At 44.8% G+C, this 22,783-nt stretch overlaps 1 protein-coding gene across 2 annotated transcripts in view; it reads left to right on the top strand.

Moving 5' to 3' along the window:
- Positions 1-22,783, top strand: part of CHST13 (carbohydrate sulfotransferase 13) — a 71,638-nt gene that overhangs the window by 34,376 nt on the left and 14,479 nt on the right. The window contains exon 2 of one of the 2 annotated variants that reach the window (XM_053289908.1): positions 22,119-22,195. In XM_053289908.1, the coding sequence (XP_053145883.1) occupies positions 22,119-22,195 (77 nt within the window). Of the gene's footprint in view, positions 1-22,112; positions 22,196-22,783 lie in introns of both variants that reach the window. The other variant, XM_053289907.1, reaches the window with a different exon arrangement.

The raw sequence follows: 22,783 nt of genomic DNA, 5'->3' as shown, positions 1-22,783 counted from the left end.
TCCTGCTAGGCAGAGTCTTCCTTCAAGTGAATACATGGGCATCCATAGGACTTTTTGTGGGGCGGGGGTGGGGTGGGCAAAGCCAGCAGTCCAATACCCCACACCCCTGGAGTATGCCCCATTGAATTCAATGGGAACTGACTTAATCCAGTGGGGGGGGGGCAACTGCCACCTCTTGCCGCCCCCTCCCCCATGCCCATGAGCAAATAGATACTTTTTTGTGGTGGGGAAATGCAGAATGTTGCCAGTTCGAATCCACACTGGTACTATTATTATGGGCAGCAGCAATATAGGAAGATGCTGAACAGCATCATCTCATACTGTGCGGGAGATGGCAGTGGTAAACCCTGCATGTATTCTACCAAAAGGAAACCACAGGGCTCTGTGGGCACCAAGAGTCGAAATCGACTTGACGGCACACTTTACCTTATCTTTATACATCATATACCTTTTCAGCTGGGGCTGGTTTGCACATGCTTGTCTGTCACCTGATCATTATAAATCTGGAGTGGAATGTGTGAACTGACTCCACTGAAAGGAAATGCATTTGATGTACAATGTGAAAGATTTGCTGTAGAACTGTATCTTTGATGGCCCTTCCATATGTGCAGATTCCCACCTAGTGTTGCAGTAATTCATGTGTGAATTAGCTCATAATTACTTAGTATTTGATTACTTGCTGCTGATTGCTTTAATGCAGGGCTGCTCAACTTTGGTGGTCCTGCATATGTTGGCCTACAACTCCCATAATCCTTGGCCTATTGGCCACTGTGGCTGGGGATTATGGGAGCTGTAGTCCAAAAATGGCTGAAGGGCAGAAGTTGAGCACCCCTGCTTTAGTGAGTGTGTTAAGCTGACTTCAGTGACTAAATTGAAGAACATGGTATTTGAAGTGATGTGAGGCAAGGCAACATCTGCCTAGCCTCTGATGGCTCATTCACACATGCAAGTTATCACTTGATGCAGCAATCATCAAGTGGTGAACATTCCTGTGCAAACCTCACATTAGGTTGATGATTTGTTTTTCTCCTTTCTTTGGCTGACTATGTAATTCAGATGATAATACTTGTATCCTTGCCTTTCTACTCTGGGCACACGTGCGACTGTAAACTTTGAAACCTGAGCAGGAGAGGTCCCACTCACTAGGTTGGAACAAGGTTGAACCTAGTCTGATTCAGAGGAGCACCCTCTGGGCTCTCAATTGTGATTTTTCCATGCAGGCATTGGGAGATTAACGATTCACAGATTTGTGCAGCTCAGAAGTCAATGCCCTCTTAATGAAACACTCCAATGGCAAAAAGTGAGATTGCGGAGTCTTAAGAATCACTAAAGCAAATAGGAAAAGTCTAGCACTTTCCTGTGGCTTATAAATAAGCTGATTTTCCAAGAAAACTCAATTAGGCTATTCCCACGATCACTGGAAAGCGGGCTAAGGGAGTTTAGCCCGCTTCCCAGTGCTCGTGGGAACCACTGGGCTTGCAGGCAAGCCTAGTGCTCCCAAGGTGGCCAGCCCACCTAAAACAACCTCCCCTTAAATGAAGTTAATGGAGTGAGTGAGCGAGGTTGGTGGTGCATGGCGACACCTGAGTAGGCCCCCAGCAGGGATCCTGAAAGCAGCGTCCCAGGCTCAGGGGTCTCTTCAGGGACCCTGAAGCATCCTGGGACTTCTGGGGGCTGTGTGGCCCCCAATCCCCGCTAGCTCTGTGATGGAGCTGGCAGTCGTCTGGGCATCTGATCTGGCCACCCAGGGCTCCGCCATCAATCATCTGTGGGGAGAGTGGGCGAAGCCCGCTCTCCCTGCAGACCCCATTGAGGCGCTTCCCAGCAATCGTGTGAAGTGCCTCTCAGTGTCATGATTTCTCAAACCTTTGAGTGAAGAATACTAGGAGGCTCTCCACACGAGCAGTGTGGAGAGCCTTACCAGGCTCTGTGGGGAGCCTGTTATCCCCGCAGACGACCAGGGAGCTGCCCCTGGGTGGCTAGATGGGCCGCCCACATGACTACCAGCTCTGTCACAGAGCCAGTAGGGGCAGCAGGGATTGTGGGCCGCCCGGGATGCCCTACACAAGTGCATGGGGCATTCTAGGGAGACCCCTGAGTCTGGGAGGCTGCTTGTAGTCTCCCAGTTGGGGGTCTACTCGTGTATCGCTGTGGCACAGAGTCATGTCGCTGCAGCACACGATCAGTAAAACAGGGTTAGCAGAGTGCTCACTCCACTAACCTCGTTTAAGCGGGGGTGGGGACTTAAGTGGGCTAACCGCCAGGAGCTGCACAGCCCCTGGTGGTTCCCACGACTGCAGGAAAGCAGACTGGCCTCCCTTAGCCCGCTTTCCTGCAGTCGTGAGAATAGCCTCTAGGTGAGTAAGATTTGAGTGAACAACAACATATGCTGGCCATCTCAACTGTGTTTGTCGAATAGCAATAGCACTTACATTTATATACCGCTCTATAGCTGGAAGCTCTCTAAGCGGTTTACAATGATTTAGCATATTGCCCCCAACATTCTGGGTACTCATTTTACCGACCTCGGAAGGATGGAAGGCTGAGTCAACCTTGAGTCCCTGGTCAGGATCGAACTTGTAACCTTCTGGTTACAGGGCGGCAGTTTTACCACTGCGCCACCAGGGGCTCATGAACTGACTGGCATGAAGGGCTTGTCACAATACTGAAAGATTTAGCTGCTTTTTCTGCTTATGGGTTACTCAGATAAGAATAGAATTTGTAACTCTTGAGCCGTCCAGGATAAGTCTGCAGTGCAACCCTCAAGCTTAAGACCCAAACAGCAGCAAATGGCACTTGAGGTCTCTTTGCTTTCTTTCCCTCCTTTTCAAGATTCTGCTTTCCCCCTCAATGGCCCTGGAAAGTGGCAGTCCAGCTGGGTCACTCTACCACCATTCTTTGCCAGTGCCTCGAATGGAAACTCTTGGGACAGCAGCGCCAGACACGGGGCTTTGCCAGTCAGCAGTCTCCCGTTGCCTTGCTCAGGCGGGGTGTTATGTCTGGGGCGTGTGCTTGCTAAATTGCCCAAGCCTTCTCAGAACAAACTACTGCCTGTCGTGTGCTGCTTTGTCAGACCACAAGCATGAAGATCTATCTTGGAAAAGGAAACAGCCTGTAGACAGAGATGCATCTGGAGGAAGGGAACACCTTAGTGATTAAGAATAAAGATGCCATTCAAGGGCAATGTGGGTCAGGGCCCAGCTGGCAAAGAAGCTGCTGGATTTCCTCTGTCTAGAACTGTGCAAAATGGGCCTCAAAGCACCTGCGTTTGGTGGTAGGAGACATCTCTCTCTTGGATGCATCTTCCTGAGTTTTGCAAATAGTTTTTTTCTCTGCAGGGAAGAGCTAACCATCACCGTTACTTTTACAAAGAGGATGCAGTTGTAGACTAATAGGGCAAGTTTGCACATGTTGCACTCCTCAGTTGAACAAGAAAAAAACTGGGGAAACACGGGTAATAGATGCAAAAACTATATCACAAAACCCATGAACAAAGACAAAGGCAATAATTACAGAGGCACAACACAGGTAGAAACCAAATAAACATATAATAACAAATTCCCACAGGCACCCATATTATGACAATAAATGAATATAGTGATAAGGGCTAAAACAAGCCCCACACGATGAAGAATGTAAAACTGACAACAGTCATTGGAATGCTGGTCATAAATGATGATGTGAATGGTGCTGCTGTGCCGGAAATTGGTCCTCAAAAATGTGAAGTGCTGCACTCTGCACAAAAACCTTGACCTGAAAGGCTAGGCACAGAAATCTTGAAAGTAGAAACTGGAATCTTGACAGACTTCCTAGGTTGTGGTCTGTTTCGCAAGTATCTTCATCAGAAGTTTGACGATCTGTGCATCAATGATCATAATGATAAAGCCCCAATCATACAAAATACATAGTGAAAACATGTAATAAATGCGAACCAACCAACCTTAAATCTGGGAAAGCCTTGTCACTAAAAGCAGCATCTCACTACCATGCCTGCTCAGACATGCTATGCTCCTTAATGAATGATGCTTCAACTTAGAGTTAAATACTCTCCGCAACCATCAATCAATTATGTAATGAGTGGGAATATTGGACCAGCTGTGCTGATCTTAATTTCCCTTTCTTTGTAATTTATTTATTTAAAGGAAACAGGAGAAATCACATTTAACACATTGGGTATGCATGTATTGAACTTGTGAATGAAAAATGATTCTTTTTGAAGAAGGATCCTCTGCTTATCTTGTTTGTCGAAGGACCTTGGTGTAAATTTAAACAGCACGAAAAACTTAAAATCATCGGGTGAGTGAAATTTTTCAACAAAATCTGGCACTAATGGGGCATCTAATATTCTATTCTTAAGCCTAGATCTGTGTTCAAGAACACGGGTCTTAACAGGTCTCATAGTGCTCCCAATATACCACAGATTACATGGACACACTATGACATAAACAGCCCCTTTCGTCTTACAGTTAGCAAAAAATTTTAAGCTAACATGTTTCTTCAAACCCGAGTCCCAATATTCAGTAGTGGGAAGGCTGAACAAACAAGCTGCACAACTCCCACGGGGTGGAAACCTTGTGCAGCCCTACTCACTGGTGATCTTTCTGTAAAGTTTGAGCAAGTCAAAAAAATTCTTAGACTCTTGGTTTTTCTAAAGGCCACCATGGGTGGTTGTTTGGTTTTTTTTTACAACCAGGTATATCCAAAACAAGATGCCAGTGTCTATAGATAATCTTCTTGATCTGGTAGGATAATGGAGTGTAATCTATAGACCAGATCAAATGGTCCAGCTGTTTATTCGGGGCATCCTGCAATAACTCACTCCGTCTAGTGGTATCTGCTCTAATCTTCGCTCTATGTATAACTTCCTTTGGATATCCCCTATTAACCAATTGTGAGGATAGCAAATCAGCTTCCCTACGGTAATGTATAATATCTGTTGAATTTCTTTTGACCCATAAGAAGTGGCCAAAGGGATGATTGTCCTTTAAATGTCCAGGGTGCCAAGCGTCATAGTGAAGAAATGTTTTCCTATCTATAGATTTGCTATATAAAGAGAAACTTAACTTATGTTCTTTATTCACCCAAATATTGGTATCCAGAAATGGAACCATGTGCTGGCTGGAATTACTGGTAAATTTAATATGGATGTGAAGTTCATTTATCCACCCCAGGAATGACTGAAACAGTGTGGCATCGGTAAATATTTTTAAGATGTCATCAATGAAACGCTTATACATGAAAATCTCAGGAAAAAATGGATTAGCTGTCTCATTCCAAATGAATGCATCTTCCAAAGAGGACATGAACAAATTGGCCACACTGGGGGCTAAAGAACTACCCATAGCAACACCCTTGATTTGGAAATAAAATTGGTCATCAAACCGGAAATAATTCTTATCAAAAATAAGGTCCACTAACTCTAACAAAAAAATATGTAGGAGGATCCTTATTATATCTCGTTTCCAATACTCTCTCTATGACCATTCTGGCCTCCTCTAAAGGTATACTGGTATATAGAGAAGATACATCCAGCGTTGCTATAAGGGACCCTTTAGGAATGCTGACCCCTTCCAACTGTCTAATGAGGTCCTTGGTATCCCGAATATACGATTTTGTTTTAAACACCAAAGGTTTCAAGAATGAATCCACATAAATGGCAAGGGGTTCTAGGATCGAATTAGAGCTGGATACAATGGGTCTCCCTGGAGGTGGAAAACCATCCTTATGTATCTTCGGAAGAATGTAGAAAACTGGCACCCTAGGGTACTGATTGAATAAACCTGTTGCTAAATTATCTGTGATAATCCCTAAAACTAGTGCTTCATTAATAACTATTCTCACAAGAGACATAACGTTGGAGGTGGGGTCATAAGAAATAGAGCTATAGCTGTCTCTGTCGTTCAGTAGTCTTCTGACCTCATTCAGATAGTCCTCCTTGTCTAAAATTACAATCGCTCCCCCTTTGTCAGCTTGTTTAATGATGATGTTAGAATCTTCCACTAATTTTTGAAGCGTGTGCCAGTCCTCTGTGGAGAAATTGGACACCCTAGCTCTATTATTCATCTCCAAATTCTTAATGTCTCTCTCCACTATTTGGAACACCTGAACCGCAGGGTACTCTCCACTGTGTATGAACCTAGATTTGGGTTTCACTACATCAGGAATGACAGAGGGTGAATCCCCAAAAACTTCTTAATTTCAAAAAATCCCCCCAAAATTTCAAAAGTCTAACCAATTTAAATAAATCTACCCGGGTATCAAAATCATTGTGTCTAGGTACGAAACTGAGACCCAAATTTAGAACTTCCCGTTCCTGTTGAGATAAAATCCGGGAGCTCAGATTAATGACTAAATCCTTCGTCTGCCCGGGGGTCTTCTGCCCCTGCGAAAAGATGTTGCACTCCTCAGTTGGGCAACTACCATAGTACACAGCTGAGGGTGTAACAGTTGTGTTGGACAACGGCAAGTGCTTTCCCTCCCTCTCTCCTCTCCAGGTTGTTCCCATTGGCTCTGCAGGATGCCAGTTATACCGTGCTGGTTCTTGTCAGCGGATGAATCCTCAGAGCTGAAGCACCCTGAGGAGATTCTCATGATTGGGCAAAAGCAGGCTAAGGGAGCCTAGCCCACTTTTGCCTGATCATCTGCTGCCACCGGAGCCACACGGCTCCTGGCAACAAACCCTCCTAATTCCCCCTACCCTTAGACGAGGTTAGCGGAGCGAGTGCTCCGCTCACCCCGTCTATTTGATCGTGTGTAGTTGCGGCACAGCTCTGCCCCATGGCATGCACTTGCTCGGGGCATCCTGGGACTTCCAGGGGCTGGGCGGTCCCCGATCCCCACACTCCCTGCCAGCTCCTTGAAGAAGCCGGCCGCCCAGGGCTGCAGCCTTGATCATCTGCAGGGAAAACCCCATTTCGGCGAGTCTCACCGATCATGAGACTCGCCTCCCTGTGTCTCAAAGGGTTAAATGAGATGTTACCTGAAGCATGTGACCAGGACTGTTGTGCTTGTTTCCCCGCCTCTGTAAATAGCAGCCAGATTCTCCTCTGAAAATTGGGGCCATGGTATCTGGGCGGTTAAATCTCTGCTCCTGCTCTGGTCCCAATCTGGATTGTCATCTCTCCTCCATAACTTCTGTTTACCCTGGAGGGAAAAGCCTCATTTGATGCCAATGGGACCTTTTCCCCTGGGCAGATAGCACTCTTGGGTGGAGTGGTACTTCTCTGAATCAGAATGGTGAGCGGCAGAAGGTTAAACCCCATGGTCCTAACCACTGGTGACTGAGCCAGCTACTATTTACTGATTTATTTATTTTTTAAAAGCGTAGTAGATTAATCATGTGCTTAAAGTAACATCTAGTTTGACCCCAACAGTGCTGAAATAGTGTGTAGAAACACCTGAATAAGAGCCTGGACATGCAGAAAGGAGGCGGAAGCCCCTGAAAATTTCTGTGGTATGGTAAAGAAGCTGAAGCTAGGTTCACTGTGATTTTTTTTAAAAATGCATTTTTTTTTTTGGCAATACCAATAATTTGAAAGTCTGATATGTGAAATGTCTAGAGAGAATTTGACCCGTCACTGAACCTCAAAACATCACCAGGTGCCCCCCTCATTGCCACCAGATCCCTATGGACCTTGGAGAGGAATTGCACGTTTGCTTGGAAGGCAGTTGGTGAAGATATATGACTCCCATTCTCTCTGCCCAAGATCTTCCCAAACTATCTAAAATTACCCATTCCCCTTCAAACCAGTAATTTGTACTCAAGCGTCTCAGCAGGTGAGGTTATTACTGGGTGTGCAAAGCTACACACTAGTTTGGAGCATTTTCATTAACAAAGGCATTTTACTGGTGAAACAAGAGAGAAGCTATTCACACACATAGAGGAAACTGGGCTAAGAGAGCCCAGCCTAGTTTCCCCTGCATGTGTGAACTGCCGGGAGCTGTGTGGCTCTCAGTGGTCATCCCACTTAATTACCCCCTGCAAACGACATAAGTGGAGCGAGCGCTCCGCTAACCCCGTTTAGTTGATCATGAGTCACCACGGCGCAGCTCCGTGCCTTGGCAACTCATGAGTAGACCCCTGACTGGCTGGCAACAGCAAGCCTCCTGATGTCTGAGTTCTCCCCAGAATGTCCTGTGCACTCGCATGAGGTATCCTGAGACTTCTGGAGGCCGGGTGGGGACCCTGATCCCCACCACCCCTACCAGCTCTGTGACAGAGCCGGCGGGTTGTCTGGGCGGCTGATCCGCCACCCAGGGCAAACTCCCTGCTCATCTGCGGGGCTGAGCCCGCTCTCCCCGCAGAGCCTGATTAGGCTCTACACACAGATCATGTGTAGAACCTCATTGAGATAGAAGCAATCTGGGAAATAAATCCACAGAAAAAGATCATTCATTTTCATCCTGGTTCTTCACTGTTAGTAGTTTGCTGAGCTGGCACATAAGATTCTGTAAATTGTTAGGTTGTTCATCAGCAGCTGGCATCCAGACTAACTTACTACTCATGAGTTACTCGAAAAGACTAGTAGAACTTGGTTTTCTGAACTCCCTTAATTTTTGTCACGAGAGAGTTTGAATGCAGCAGCATTTGGGGAAACATCCTCCAACATGACAAGAAAATGTTCAGTGGGTAAAAGAAATTTAGACTTTAGGTTATTATGCTCTGCATTTAATTTGCCCCAGTCAAGACATGGGGCAAATCAGACAGTCAAAACTCCTTTTCCTCAGTGGGGTGAATGGAGTGGGGTGAATGACAGTATTAAATACAATCTTTTGCTCTGTTCAGTGAGTATGAACCAAGGGCTTCTTCAAGACGAGCTATGTCCATTTACTTCTGTGACACTTAGGAAACTTCTTCCTCCTCCTCCTCCTGATGTATAATCTTGAACTGTTCAAGGCTGCTTTGTACAGTTCCAGTAGTTTGCACTGGTGAGAGAGGAAGTACAGTATGTCTGAGTTATCCTTCTGCTTTCTGCAACTTTGGGGCCTTCTGTGAAGGGGGACTAGTGCATGTTCCCTGCATGGAAACATGTATGGGGTTGTATCTGAGCTCCATCTTCCACTCAAGGTATATCTTGTACTTCCGCAAAGGCGGCGGCGGGGGAGGGGTTATGCGTGCAACTTTTGTTGACTCCCCTTTCTCTCTCCAGCTTCCTACAGCTCCTGAAAGGTCTATTTCTGAGGGACCCCCAATCCTCAGTAGATGGAAGAGGTGATTTTCAGAGGGCTGGATAAGAAAGGGGAAATGGACTGAAACTGGGCTCCCCCCACCCCTTGTGTGAGCACCAGATAACATGAGTAGAAGTGGCGGGGTTTGGATGGAAGTTATTGTCTTATTATGGGGGCAGAATGTGCATTTCCTGTCTTCATGCCAGGTCCAGAAATGGAGGGAAAAAGAAAAGGAAGCACCAGTCATTCACATTACCTCTTGCTGCTGTTTTGTTACATGCAAACTGCCTCCAAAGATGTCTTCATACTTGTGGCTTCCATCAACGCTCCCTTAGATCTGCCTATTTTGCAAACGTTGAACTGACTTCAGCTGTAGTGTACTACATTCAGTTCTTCTGACTTTCCTTAGTGACAGTTTGCATGTGCCATTACAACAAAGAAAGGTTCAAAGGTGTGCATTTTCTTTCCATGTGAGAACACTCTAGCTTAGGCTGGCTTGGGATGTGCTGAGCAATGTATGTTTGAGACGGCATGGCAGAGAGCTATCCCGTTTCAGTTGTGCTGTATGCTTCCCTACATTGTGCCTTTTGCAAGTTTCCATTTCGTAGTCATGCGGTGGCACTCCTCAAAGTGATACTTTTTGTCAAAGCTACAAAGACAAAGCAATAATAAAAATATATATTCTGGATCACTTTTCAGGATCTCTTCCTCCTGGTAGGCCGCAGGCTGTAATTACTGCCCTAGGCCATCATTTTTGGCTTGAAGACGACCCTATCATTTCCCCCTCTTTTTATATCTTATGCAGACACAACAGGAAGTGAAGGGGTGGCTGAATTTCATCACCTTTTGGGGGCTTGACGGGTGAACATCTTGTACATGCTAGAGAGGCATGTACACTCCCATCCCGCATCTCTCTGAGGCTTGCTAAGAACAGTAGACACAATCCAGCCAAACCCAAGCATTTTTACCTCCATTGATTTCAGTGGGAAAGCTTAAATTTCTCCCATCAAAATGAATGGATTTGACTGGATTTGTGTTGTAAAAATGTGAGTACCAAAGGCACAATATATCTTATCTCATGCCACAAAATGTCCATTGAACCCCTTGCTTATTCTGACTCTTCAAAAGTCCCTCTCATCTCTGTGCCTCTTGCCTCATCTTAAGTCCTTAATTCTTGGCTTATTAGGCAGTGGCGTATGTTCAAGGATGTGAGTTTTGCATTTGGGATCTGTTCCTAATCACTGCTGTACAGGGAAACCCTGTTGGCTGAAGTATACGTGATATCATAGTCGGCTGCCTTGGATTTTGGAATGTTCTGTTTCAAGCCATTTGGATGCGTCCTTTTGCCGTATGTGTGATCACTTGAATCAAATGCCAGGAGGACTGTAAGAAAACCCAAACATTCCAAAATCATCATCTGCACAGCAGTAATCTCTGCATCCAAATCTTGGTGCAAAGCTTAAAGCCATTTGACTGTATAAACACTGGGGCTACAATTCCCACACAGGCAAATTTAAGAACCATTGGTCACAAAGGCGTCTAACTCTGGTTTCAGTTGTGGCACAAGCATGTTGGTGGTAAGTTGAAGAAAGCACCACTGGCTTAAGAAAGGCTGGTGGTTCAGACCATGGAGCAGAGATGGTCCGAAATGCTTTGGTTCCTGAGACAGAAAATCTAAATAATTCTGCTCCTCCCAGTCACATTGATGGTATAATCACACATTGATGGTATATAATCTGCCCTTTGGTGGTACCCTTAGGAGGGCAGCCTCGCTCTGTTTAATGGCTGCCTTGGCCCTGCTATGGATATCCCAACTATCAGTGCTCAGAGAGATCTATCTTTGGAGTGCCTATAGCAATAGACTGCTCTCAACAGCTTTTCGGAGCTCCTGACTAACGGATCAGCATTTCAACTTCCCCTTTGTGCTTGTGGCTCAGCTCCAAGCAGTAGGGCTTTGACTCTCCATTCATGCATTTTGTATATCCTGCCCACACTCATGTGCTTCTGTCAAACCACAGGCTTGTGCATGATAGTCCATGCCATACAAGTCTCTTGGCCTTTTTCTTTGTCCCCACTTGCCTTGCTTGGATGGGGAAAGAATTACAGCTCTTTGCTCTAAAGTCCTTTTACCTTGCAGACTGTAGGGTAATGAGCAGGAAACTTGAATTCAATTGTGTGTTGTGACCTATTCCATACTTCTGAATCTGTGAGGAAATTTGACATGCTGAATGCCATATTTGGTCTTAGGTTCAAGATAAAGGAGAAAGTGTGTATTTTCCAGTGCTTTTATAGTGTCAAACAAGTGTAGAAATTAGTCACAAGAAAGACTTATCCAAGGAACTGAGGGTCCACCCCTGGAATTCATTTTCGGTCTCTTCGGGCAAAATCCAACGTCTTGAGAAACTCAACCATAATTTATTTTGAAAAAAGCAATTTCTAATCCTTAAGGCAGTGAAGATGGTTTTGAAAATACAGGGGTAAAGATGCCCAAGGAAATCTCAGGCGTGCAGAATGGGGAAGAGACCGAAAATGAATTCCAGGGGTGGACCCTCAGTTCCTTGGATAAGTCTTTCCTGTGACTAATTCAAAAAGATATTCAGAATAAGTGAGGATAAGCATCTTAACTTAATCTGCAATTTATGCTGGCGACAGAATCATCCAGTTTTTCTTGAAGCAGAATTTCCAAGCACCGCCCCCCCCCACTATTACCAGTGGTGACACCAGAAACAAATGGGGGGGGGCACAGCAGGGGCAAGGTGCATTTATGGGTGGGCAAGCTGTGTCCCACATATTAGATTTCTGAAACAGAAATGGGATGGCAAATTACTAGTCTGAGGGAACACTTGCCCCCCTGGAGCCCCCCTTGCCTGTTACACTTTGCTGGTGACTGGGAGGGTGTGGAACCTGGATATGAGAATGACAATGTTCTCTTGGTATGATAACTGGTTGTTACAAGTATTCCTGTTTTCTTCTGTGAAATGTTGGAGGTTAGGAGCTTGGCTCGCCTGCTTTGGTAATCTGCAGTAGTTTGCTCTGCTGGTACTTTAATGCCTGCTTGCCACCTTAAGTGGTGCAGCAGGGAAATGCTTGACTAACAAGCAGAAGGTTGCCAGTTTGAATCCCCGCTGGTATGTTTCCCAGACAATGGGAAACACCTATATCGGGCAGCAGCAATATAGGAAGATGCTGAAAGGCATCATCTCACACTGCATGGGAGATGGCAATGGTAAACCCCTCCTGTATTCTACCCAAGAAAACCACAGGGCTCGGTGGGTGCCAGGAGTCGAAATCGACTTGACAGCACACTTTATTTTACCTTTACCTTCCATTTGTGGCATCCTTGTAGCGTACAGTTCTGACATCACCTCCAGGTTGCTTGACCCCACCCCTTACACACCATGCCTCCCAGGTTATATTTTGTAACCTTCTTTGGGGCTATTCTGTTTAGAGAGAATCAGGTGAGAACAAATATTGGTCAATACATGTGTCCAAAATCCAAACTTTGGGCAAAAATTTCATAAATTATGTTGGGTTCTAGATGCAAACGGATCCTGGAACGGCAAAGCCACCTTTTTAAAATCCCAGACTGTGGAAAGACTCTTGCAATAATTTGCAAACAAGGATCCAAAGTGTAGCGCTTGGATTATTCTTGGGAGATGTTGGATATTGTTCAGATGTTATAGTCCAAAGCAGCAATGCTGTTTTCTAAGTTGTATGTTCCTCTATAGCTTCCATGGAACATTCATATTCTCTCTCTCTCTCTCTCTCCCCCACTCAATCAGACTAATAAACCTACAGGCTTAGTTGAAGATTGATTTCCTCCCTGCTTTTGAAAGAGAGTGATGGGAACCAGCTGGCAAGTCATTGCAGGCCCTTGGTTTTAAAGCTATTATTGCTATCAAACTGCTGGAGAATAATAGCATTGCTGTTTAATAGAATATTACTTCAATTTGGAGTGCTGCTTTCCTTTTCCTGAGCCCTACAGGCAAGATTGATGGCAGACGTGGTTAACACATCAAAACCATTCTTCATGCATTGAAATACAGTTTTCATAATGCAATTGAAGCAACGTGTGTTAACAAGTATCAGATAATAACTCTGATAAAAATATCCAACCGACAACCTCCCCATCCTGGCAGATTGGGTGCTTGTTTCTGTTGGGGCTGCTTTACACAGTACATAAATGATGAGAGTCACATTCCAATTTGTAGGCGTATGCCTAAAATATTTTAGGTATTTACCTACAAATGTGAAGTGCAGATGTAATACGTATGCATTACAGGTACGCTTCTTAGGGAGCTGTGATTGGCCTCAGCACCTTGTTGAACAACCCGTGTTTATTTCTGTCCAATGAGTGAAATGTTCCTGAATCTAACACAGTACCTGAAGAGTGATATGAATGTTTTTCATGCCTTAAGTACACAGGTTAGATAGCTGCTGCAGAATATAATCTCTTATTTTCCGACATGAAGATTATATCAGTGTAGAAAAGCTGCAATGTGTCAAGTGTCAATGGCTTTGTTCAGCTTATTTCAGTTCATTATAGGGTTTTTGTTCTGTGGTTGAACCCTTCTTTACCTGTAGAGTTGGGGAAGAGTACAGTGCTATTTGGCTTCAGGCTTTGTATAGACTGTAATCTCTTTCATTCTTAGGAAACGTATTCATTGAACCTTAGTAGTAGAAAACTGGCTAGATCCCAGTTTTGTCACTTCAGCCAGGCAGTTCCATAAGAGAAGTACCCTGTATTAATTAAATTATCCCCCCCCCGCTGCCAATTTTCCTACAGTTTTGAATCTTAAATTACCATGTTAAAGACTAAAAAGAGAATGTCTCATGAAATGTTTTATGGCTCTTGAAAGTAACTTGGGTCTTGAAAGTTAAAAGTTTAGAGTGAAGCTATATAATCAGTGGTAGAAGACATGCTTTGTCTGCAAAAGGTCCCAGATTCAATCCCTGGCATTTCCAGTTTAAAAGGATTGTAGATTTCAAGGCTGGTAAAGTCCTCTGCCTGAGCCATGGATTGGGATAGATGGATCAGAGGTTTGACCAGGGGTGTATCTAGGGTGGGGCAGGCAGGGCACGTGCCCTGGGCACCACTTGAAGGGGGCGCCATTTCGTAAAATTAAAAATAAAAATAAAAAGCCTGCTGAAAACGAAATGGCCACCGCACATGCTCACATGGCCTCTGTGAGGCTCTAGGCCATACCAGGCCTCACAGAGGCCATTTGAGCATGCGTGGTGGCCATTTTGTTTAGAGCTGCCATTTTTTTTTAAAAAAAATTTTTTTTAATGGCCACCGCACATGCTCAAATGGTCCCTGTGAGGCCCTAGAGGCCATCAGGTGGGAGGGGGAACCTTTGAAGACCCCCCCCACGGCCATTAGGAAGCCCCCCGAAGGGGCTATAGGCAATTTTTAAATATATATATATAATATAATTCACTATACACATATTCAGATATGTGACTTGTATGTGACCTTAAGACTTGTATTTTTCAGCTGATATCATGGTAAAGTTATCTGAAAGATGGGTGTCAGATGTTTGGACAGGGGGCGCAATTTCAATGCTTGCCCTAGGCGCTATTTTCCCTAGATACGCCTCTGGGTTTGACTCAGTGCAAGTCAACTTCACATATATTCATGTAATTGTTAACTCTGAGATTAGATGATGATCTTAAAACAAGTAATGGTCACAGAATCCAATATCCTGCCTGAAATCATTCTCCCAAGATGTCAGTTTTGAACCCTTAAAATAGAGATTTCTTTGCATGATGGAAATACTGACTTTTCTGGAAGAAAGGCTTGCAAACAGAAGTTTATTCTGTTGCACTAAAGCTCTTTTCCTTTGGAAAGTGAAGATTGAAATCTAGATGAAGATGGTTTGAACAGAACAGGAAGAAGGGGCCAATAGGAGCAGGTTGTGTTTGGCTAAATAGTAGCACTCTCGCTCTTAGACACAACTGTGTCTCTGCTAAAACTTTCAGGGATTTTCACATATAGAGGATGTCACATATGCACCCGACGCATCATAAAGTGAGATGATTTTCAGCCAAGATATAGTGAACTTGGAAGAGCTATTGTGATGGAGAATCCTGCTGTCCTGATGGCTGTGATCCTAATGGCCAAGGGCAGCTAATAATGCATTCTGCTCTTGCCAAACCACTGCCAGTTGCTCAAAGCACCCTTTTAGCTAGCTCCCCTCCATTTCCACAAAAGGGCATTTAACACATCACAACAAAGAAAACCTGGATTTGGTGCCGTGTGTCTGCATGACCGGGAGTCCAGTCCATCCCAGCTTTCTGATGAGTGCATTATGAACATATTCACATATATTGTGTATTGCATTCAGTTTACATTTTTAGATGCACATCTAAAAATATAATGGCTAGGTTTAAATAGAATGTAAGACCATTGTTTGATTAGCTAAACTAGAGTTTTGCGATACATCTAAGTATGGCCCTGTCCTCAAACCCCAGTTTGTATAGATCTAAAACCATAGTTTGAAGCTGGAAGGCAAACTGTGTGCCTGCTCCCAAGGGTTTCTGCTCACTTGACAAAATAATCGGAAGGGGCTCTGCTCTGTGTGCTGACAGTGAAAGAGACTCAGCTGTCGAGCATGTGGGGCAGGGCTTTCTCAGTCATTGCCCCCAGGCTTTGGAATGCTCTCCCAGCTGGCATCAACTTCTCAGCCTACATTATCATTTCTAGAAGACAAGTAAAAGCCTGGCTTTTAACTCAGGTTTTTATATGAGAAAGGCATCATCTCATACTGTGTGGGAGGAGGCAATGGCAAACCCCTCCTGTATTCTACCAAAGAAAACCACAGGGCTTTGTGAGCACCAGGAGTCGAAATCGACTTGATGGCACACTTTACCTTTACTTACAGTTTTTACTGTTGCTGCTTTGTGTTTTGTGAGTTACTGTTTTTTATAGGTTTTTTAACTTTTAAATAGAGATATATTATTTTTATATTTATATATAATATCTGCACTTTTTATATTTTGTGCATTGTTTTAATTATATTGTAAACCACTTTGGGATTATTTTAATGAAAAGCAGAATAGAAATGGAACAATCAGTCAATCAACTTATTTATCAAACAAGATGCAAAATAGATTAGATGATGCCTTTTAGCAGGCTAGCTATGCTAGTTGATAGTTGGTCCCCATTTGTCATTCAGTCAATTTGGCTTCAAGAGACAATGTTGTCAGCTCCTCATGTCTCCGACTGAGCCACAAGACTAAGCAACAGACCTGGACAGCTCCACCTTTAAGTTCATCAGGTGGCTGACTGCAGCCATGATGTAGCCAAGCCTTCCTATGGCTCCCTCAAGGTCATATTCACAAGTGTTGTTTAAATAAAGTCTGAAGTTCTCCACATTCTGTACATTGAAAAGGTTACATGCCACTCGACTTTTTATACAGCACTTCATTAGGAAGTGATATCTTAGGTGCCTTGTGAAAGTGCTCTCCCACATTGAGTAGTATTTTTAAAAAGTCTTTCAGCCATTTTCTTCAAAGCTCCAATAAAGTCATTTTCCAGCTGAGACAGGTTGTAGTCATTTGATTCTGAGAAATTTGAGTGTAAAACAAACAGATGTTTTCTGGATTACGGCATTTCTTGGTGCGCAAGAGTTTGTGAAATCTGTTGGCACTTCTGACCTTAGCCAGAAGTTTGGAAAGCATCCTGTCTGAAGAGTGGTGCAATCATTATTTTTTTAAACCATTTAAATTGCCAAGTTCCCTGAAATGCAAAAACTTGGCTGTTCCCCATATGCAAGTCGGCACTTCAGAGCTTTTCTATCAATAGTTTAACAGCTGCTTTTTCTAAATAATAATTGCAGTCCTTTTCTCTTTTATCAAACAAATCAAAGGTTACAGCGAGTGTTATAGAAGGGCAGAGAAGGTTCATAGACAGGACTGCCAACCCCTGAAAGATAGAATTCTGGAACCTGGATGGGGCTCCAGCAGTGAACCTGACGGGGCCAAAGGGCAGTGCCCAAGAGGGTTAGGGGCCACCCAGGAGGAAATGGGGATGCCCACAGCAGATACTTAATTTAGGATGTATTCATAATAATTATATCTATCTTTGGTTTGATACAGTTAGTAAAATTAACAGTAGATTTTTAAAAGGGGGTTTTCACATATAACCCAAAGGCTGTAGCCATTCCATTTTGAATTACTAAGTGTTTAAGATTCAAGCTAAAGTCTGAACCTTGGAAGTAATGCCTTAATATAGGTGAGGTGTGTGTATGTGGGGGGCGGGGGGCGGGGGGGGAAGGAAGGAGGGATTCCATCCATCTTTTCCTAACATAAATGCTGCCTCATGACTATATACAGGAAATATATTAGCATGAGGAGGTCAGCATTGCTAGCCTCCTGTTGCCTTCTGTTGAGAAATCCCTTCGTCAAGCTCACACAGTAGGAAATGGCACTTCCCCTTGTTCTGATGGATCATATTAGTTACCAGGAGCTGGTGGAGGAAAGATTAAAATGTGGACATATAATCATAGCTAGACATGTTTGGACATTTTTACAACCAGTTTAGATTAGTAGGAAATTTAGTTACAAATTTCTAAAGTTAGATATTGAAGAAACTTGGTTTTTAGAATTGTATAAGTAGTAGTGCGCAAAGCCATATTTGAATGGAAGGTGGCCAAGATTACCATTTCAGAGTGCTAGATCTGACTCTTACGTGTTCTCTGCATCCACTGTGCAGGCTCTCATACCCATGCAACTCTAAGTGAAGCAGGTCTCTCCTCCAGTATTGATCCATCTACAGTTTCATTCTTTCTTTCTTACACTGATTTGCGGTGCCAGAGGTGTATGGCCACAAGGGGCCCTGCACCTGTTGCTAGTTCCACCCCTGGGAGTGGGGCCAGTGCTGTTGCCACCCTGCTCCTTCTCATTGGCAGCCTCAGTGGCTTGAGCACGCTGCCACCACTGGTTCTTTGCATGGCATGCCCATGGGAGCCTGATTTCCCTCTAAATCCAGTTCCAGTTTGAAATGTAACTAAAATGCCTTTGATTGGTTCAAAACTCACCTGACCCTATGCTGTATGTCAGCACAGATTTTCTCCAGGGGTGTTTGAAAGTTGCTTTTGTTCACTAGCTGAGAGTAATGCCAACTACATGAAATGCTTTAGTGACATTTAGAGAACTCTAATAACTAACGAAATATCTTGCCCTGATTCTGGCATTTTTCAGACTTTTCACTAAGCTGCTATGCTATTCTATTTCTTCCTTATATTTCTGATTCTGTATTGTCTTATGGTCAAGAGTACCTGTTTTGCACTAGGTTATGCAGAAGCTTTAGGCTGGACTCCCATAAGCTTGCTTGTTTCTGTGGTGCTTAGATAATCTTTAGGAAGGTGAATAGTGAGGTTAGAAAGACCTCCCCCTGCTTTAAAAATAAAGTGATCCATGGACCCTGGATCAATTCAGCTCTTGTTTGTGACATTAGATGTCTTTATCCAGACAGAAGTAATTGGAGTGCAACCCAGCAAAACTTAAGTCCCACTTATTTTAAGGCAAGAGTTCAGTCCGTGCTTAAAGCTCTCCCATTTAGATTCATGAAACTTGAAAGTCATTAACTTTGACTGGATTACACTCCTGGGAAGATAGTGGTGGCTGTTCTAACGAAGTGGCCAGTGTGAAAACTGTTAGCCTGTTCCTGTGTGTTAATAATTATCCAGGACAGGGTCTGGGTCAAAATGGGATCTTGCTATTTTGGAGTAAAGATCATTTGTTTGACTCATAGGAGCATAGGAAGCTGCCTTATACTGAGTCAGACCATTGACCCATCTAGCTCAGCATTGCCTACTCAGACTGGCAGCGGCTTTCCAAGGTTTCCAGGCAGGGGTCTTTCCTAGCTGTACCTGGAATTGCCAGGGATTGAACCTGGGGCTGTCTGCATGCAAAGCAGATGTTCCACCACAGAGCTACAGCCCCTCCGTTGTGTGACTAGGTGGTTTCTGCCTATTGTCTTGTCCTCTGGGCTGGGACTAGAATTTGCTGCATATTTGGAGATTTAGGTGCCAGGCTAAATTTGAGGGGAAACTTCTTGTTCTTGGGTAAAAGGTTTTGGTCTAAAGTGACCAAAAAGGGTTTAAGCATTTGGCTCTAAGGCTGCGTATCTGTAGACATGGACACGGCTGAGAAAAGCTTGAGACACCTACAGACTCATGCTTGGCTATCCAAATCTTGCAATAAAAAAGTTTTTCATGTCCCCATCTGAATTGGGGCAGCCCATTTCAAGGTGAGGTAGTTGCCTCAAGGAAGCAGATCATTGTGGAGAGCAGGGCAGTAAGGTGCCCCTGCCATGGCCCCTGGAGCAGCTCATCAGGGCCAATTTGACCTTTGCAGGTTTTGCAAGGAGTGCCTCTCCTCACATTCCAGGCAAGGAGAGAAAAGGCAACCTTCTCCTCCCCGCCCCCCCGCCGTTGCCCATGCCCCTTTCAAAGCCTGCAAGGGTCAGTTTTGAAAGGGGGCCGACTCCCACCAGCTATGTAGCAAGGCAGCCACATTGGGTGCCTTGCCTCAGGTACTGCAATACCTGGGCCGTCCCTGGCTTTAACTGCAACTTTGTGGGCATGGGTTGTGGTTTCTTGCAGTACCTCATTTCTCCGTGTGTGGTAGAGTCAAATGGGGAACAGAGCTCAGCCTGTCCTCCCCCTTGCCTTTTGAGGCTTACTTTGAATAGCTTCCTTGCGTCAGGCCACCAGTCACTTGAACAACGGTCTTGCAGAGAGGTGGCCACTGCAGTTGCCCAAGTGACTAACGGCTGGTTCCAGACCATTACTACCTGTTGCCCCATGACAAGCAGGCAAGAGGGCGGCCGGTATTGGGGGTGGTTGCGGCACCACTGCCTTTCCATACTGATCCTCAGAGCTGTTCTAAGACTTCAGACTTTAAGTTGCAAGGAAGTGACCAGCCTGTTTTTCCTCTCTCCTTAGCATGATGGGGATGGTGGTGGTGGTATAATAAGGAGGCAATTGCATTTCCCAGGCGCAAAGCATCATCAGTTGCATTTCTTCTCCTTGTTTCCAGGGAAGGTCTGAGGAGTAATTCCTCAGGTAAATCTTTTTTTTCTGGGGGAGGGAAGGCACTGCCTATCTCTACTCTGAGAGGACACAGGTACTGATCTCCATGTTTAAAACGAACACATGTACAGACATTCACACACAAAACTTGTACATCTGTACAGATACCTGCGCACACACCTACAACGTAATGCCAGGGCCTTGTAACATCCTACAATAACAACGGTTGGCGCTTCTGCTGTACTAGTGGGGAATGAAACTAATAAGTGTGCCCCTTTTCCTTTGTCAGACTTTCAAAGGCTTCTCGGCAATTGCAGCAAGTGAAGGCGAAAGCCCATAGCTAGAATTGCCTTGACAGGTTCCTGTGTTAATTAATGTGCCACTGGCAAGGCAGACCTGGAGCCTCACACATGAGCAGCTCAGCACAATGCAGCCGTGTGGCAGGTGTCTGATCAGGCGCTTATCTCCACCCAGCACAAGGAGGGCTTCCCTTTGCTGCAAGGTGAGGGGTCGCAGTTGAGCAAAGCAGCAACTGTTACTGATGGCTGCCACTTGTGGAGTAATTGCCTGGGGAGTCTGGCCCAGCAGGAAGTGGTGTTTTCTTGTGCCCAGAGGGGCCTGATTAGTTAGCAAGTCACCAGTGAAAGGTGTGAGGTATTGTGAAAGGTCAATATTGAATAATGTGGAACCCAAACTTTGGCTTCCCGACAAATAAAACAAACAAGCAAACAGGCTGCAGGCTTTCACCCACTGGCTGTGTGTAAGACCCACTGAAGTCAAAGGGGGCTGTCTTATGCACCAGTGAATGATTTCAGTGAACTGGTATAAAGTCCTGGAATACACTAGCCATGCATATGCCTGGAACAGATTCAAGGCAAACAAAATAAAATACTCTTCCCACAGTGGGGCGATTGGTCACTAGCTTAGATGGCTTTAAAGGGGGATTGGACAGAAGCCCATTTTCGATGTTATGTTGTACATGCATTCAGCTATCTGGACAAATGTACATGGCTTTTGTGTGAATGACTGTACTTGCATTCATTTAAAAAGTGAACCTGGTCACAGGTCCTTCAAGTGTATGGTACGGATAGGAAGTGCACTGCTGCAACATGTGAATAACTGTACCTGTGCACACTGTGCACTCGTCGTATAAGTGTTGAACATAATGTGTGAATAGGGCTAAACTCATGGAGAAAAGGTCTATCAAGGGCTTGTAGCCCTGACAGTTAAATAGAATATTCACATTTAGAGAGGCAGTGGGTAACATCCAGATTAAGTTAAGCCCTATTCACACACTAGCCCTGTTCAGACATTTGGAAGACAAGACCGCTGTAAGCATGTATAGCAGGCAAAGCGGGTTGGAAGTCCCACCCCTGGCGTGTGTCTGGTATGTCAATCATCCTGCTGCCAGCTCTCTTTACACTTAGGGCATCTGCCTGAAGAGGCCAGTGTCCTAAGCGTGATCTCTGGCATTTCCATGATCAGCAGGGCAGCCGGGTTAGGCTGAGAGATAAGTGACTAGCTCAGAGTCACCCAGTGGATTTTGTGGCTGAATAAGGATTTGAACTCTGGTCTCCCTGGTCCTGGTCCCTGCTTAGCAGTTTCCCAGAGGTGAGGGGCTGTTCAGACAAACCACTCCCGCCGTTTGATTAATGCATGGTGTCCCTGCACACTGTGGTGGGGCAAGTGTGTGCTCGTATAAACTCTGAGTTGTGTAAAGACGTACTTTCCCCTAGATGTTTCCTGTAGTGCAGGCTGAAGTACATGTGAATTAATCTTCTGATGGAGTCTTTCTTTCGATATCTTCCACCCACTATCTCAATAATATAGCATTTTTATTAAACTGAGCTTTTTAAAAAAAAAAAAAAACCCTCCCTCTCTGTCTCTTTTCCCTTCTCTATCCAGCTGCAGAGGAGAGGATTCTGAAAACCAGCTGGCATGGGAAGTCTGGTCGAAGTCCACTTCAAACTCTTTACAGTAGTGACCAGGTGAGTAAGGGCAAGGTGGATGAATGTGAAGGAGGTGAGCAGGAAGGCAGGGGATTTTTCTGTGCATGTAGAAAGGTTTCCCAACAAGAAGACAGCCCATCCCTGCTTGCAGAGTTCCATATGTGTCACAGAGTCCTTTAGAGGTTTGGGTCCTGCCCAGGGTATGTTACAGTCATAGATGGAGGAAAGGATAAGATATTCATTTATAAAGTCCTGTGAAGGCCTATGAAGCGAAACGAGATGTGCCCGTGGCAGAACTGTGGGGGTTAGCATCAGGCCCCTGCTATGAAACAGAGAGGGGGAGATTTAAAGCATAGCAGGGGTGGGCAAAGCTGAACCCTCCTCCCCTAACTTCTCCCAGCAATTTCAGCCAGTGCCGGAGCTGTGGTGATACACACAGGCTGCTGAAGGGAGGGAGTGCTGCTGCTCCTTGTAGATGCGTCTCGCAGCCTCAGGTAGTCACACGCTTTACCCTCTGTGATGGGCACGGCTTTTATGATGCTTGTATTTTGACTGATTATGGGTATCAATCAAAAAAGAAAACGAAAAAAAAGAACAGATGTACGTGTGAATGAATAAATGAATAGT

This window comes from Hemicordylus capensis, chromosome 2, assembly GCF_027244095.1.
Source record: "Hemicordylus capensis ecotype Gifberg chromosome 2, rHemCap1.1.pri, whole genome shotgun sequence".
Classification (NCBI taxonomy): domain Eukaryota; kingdom Metazoa; phylum Chordata; class Lepidosauria; order Squamata; family Cordylidae; genus Hemicordylus; species Hemicordylus capensis.
Note: the sequence above shows the minus strand (reverse complement) of the source record. Positions and strands in the feature narration are given on the sequence as shown.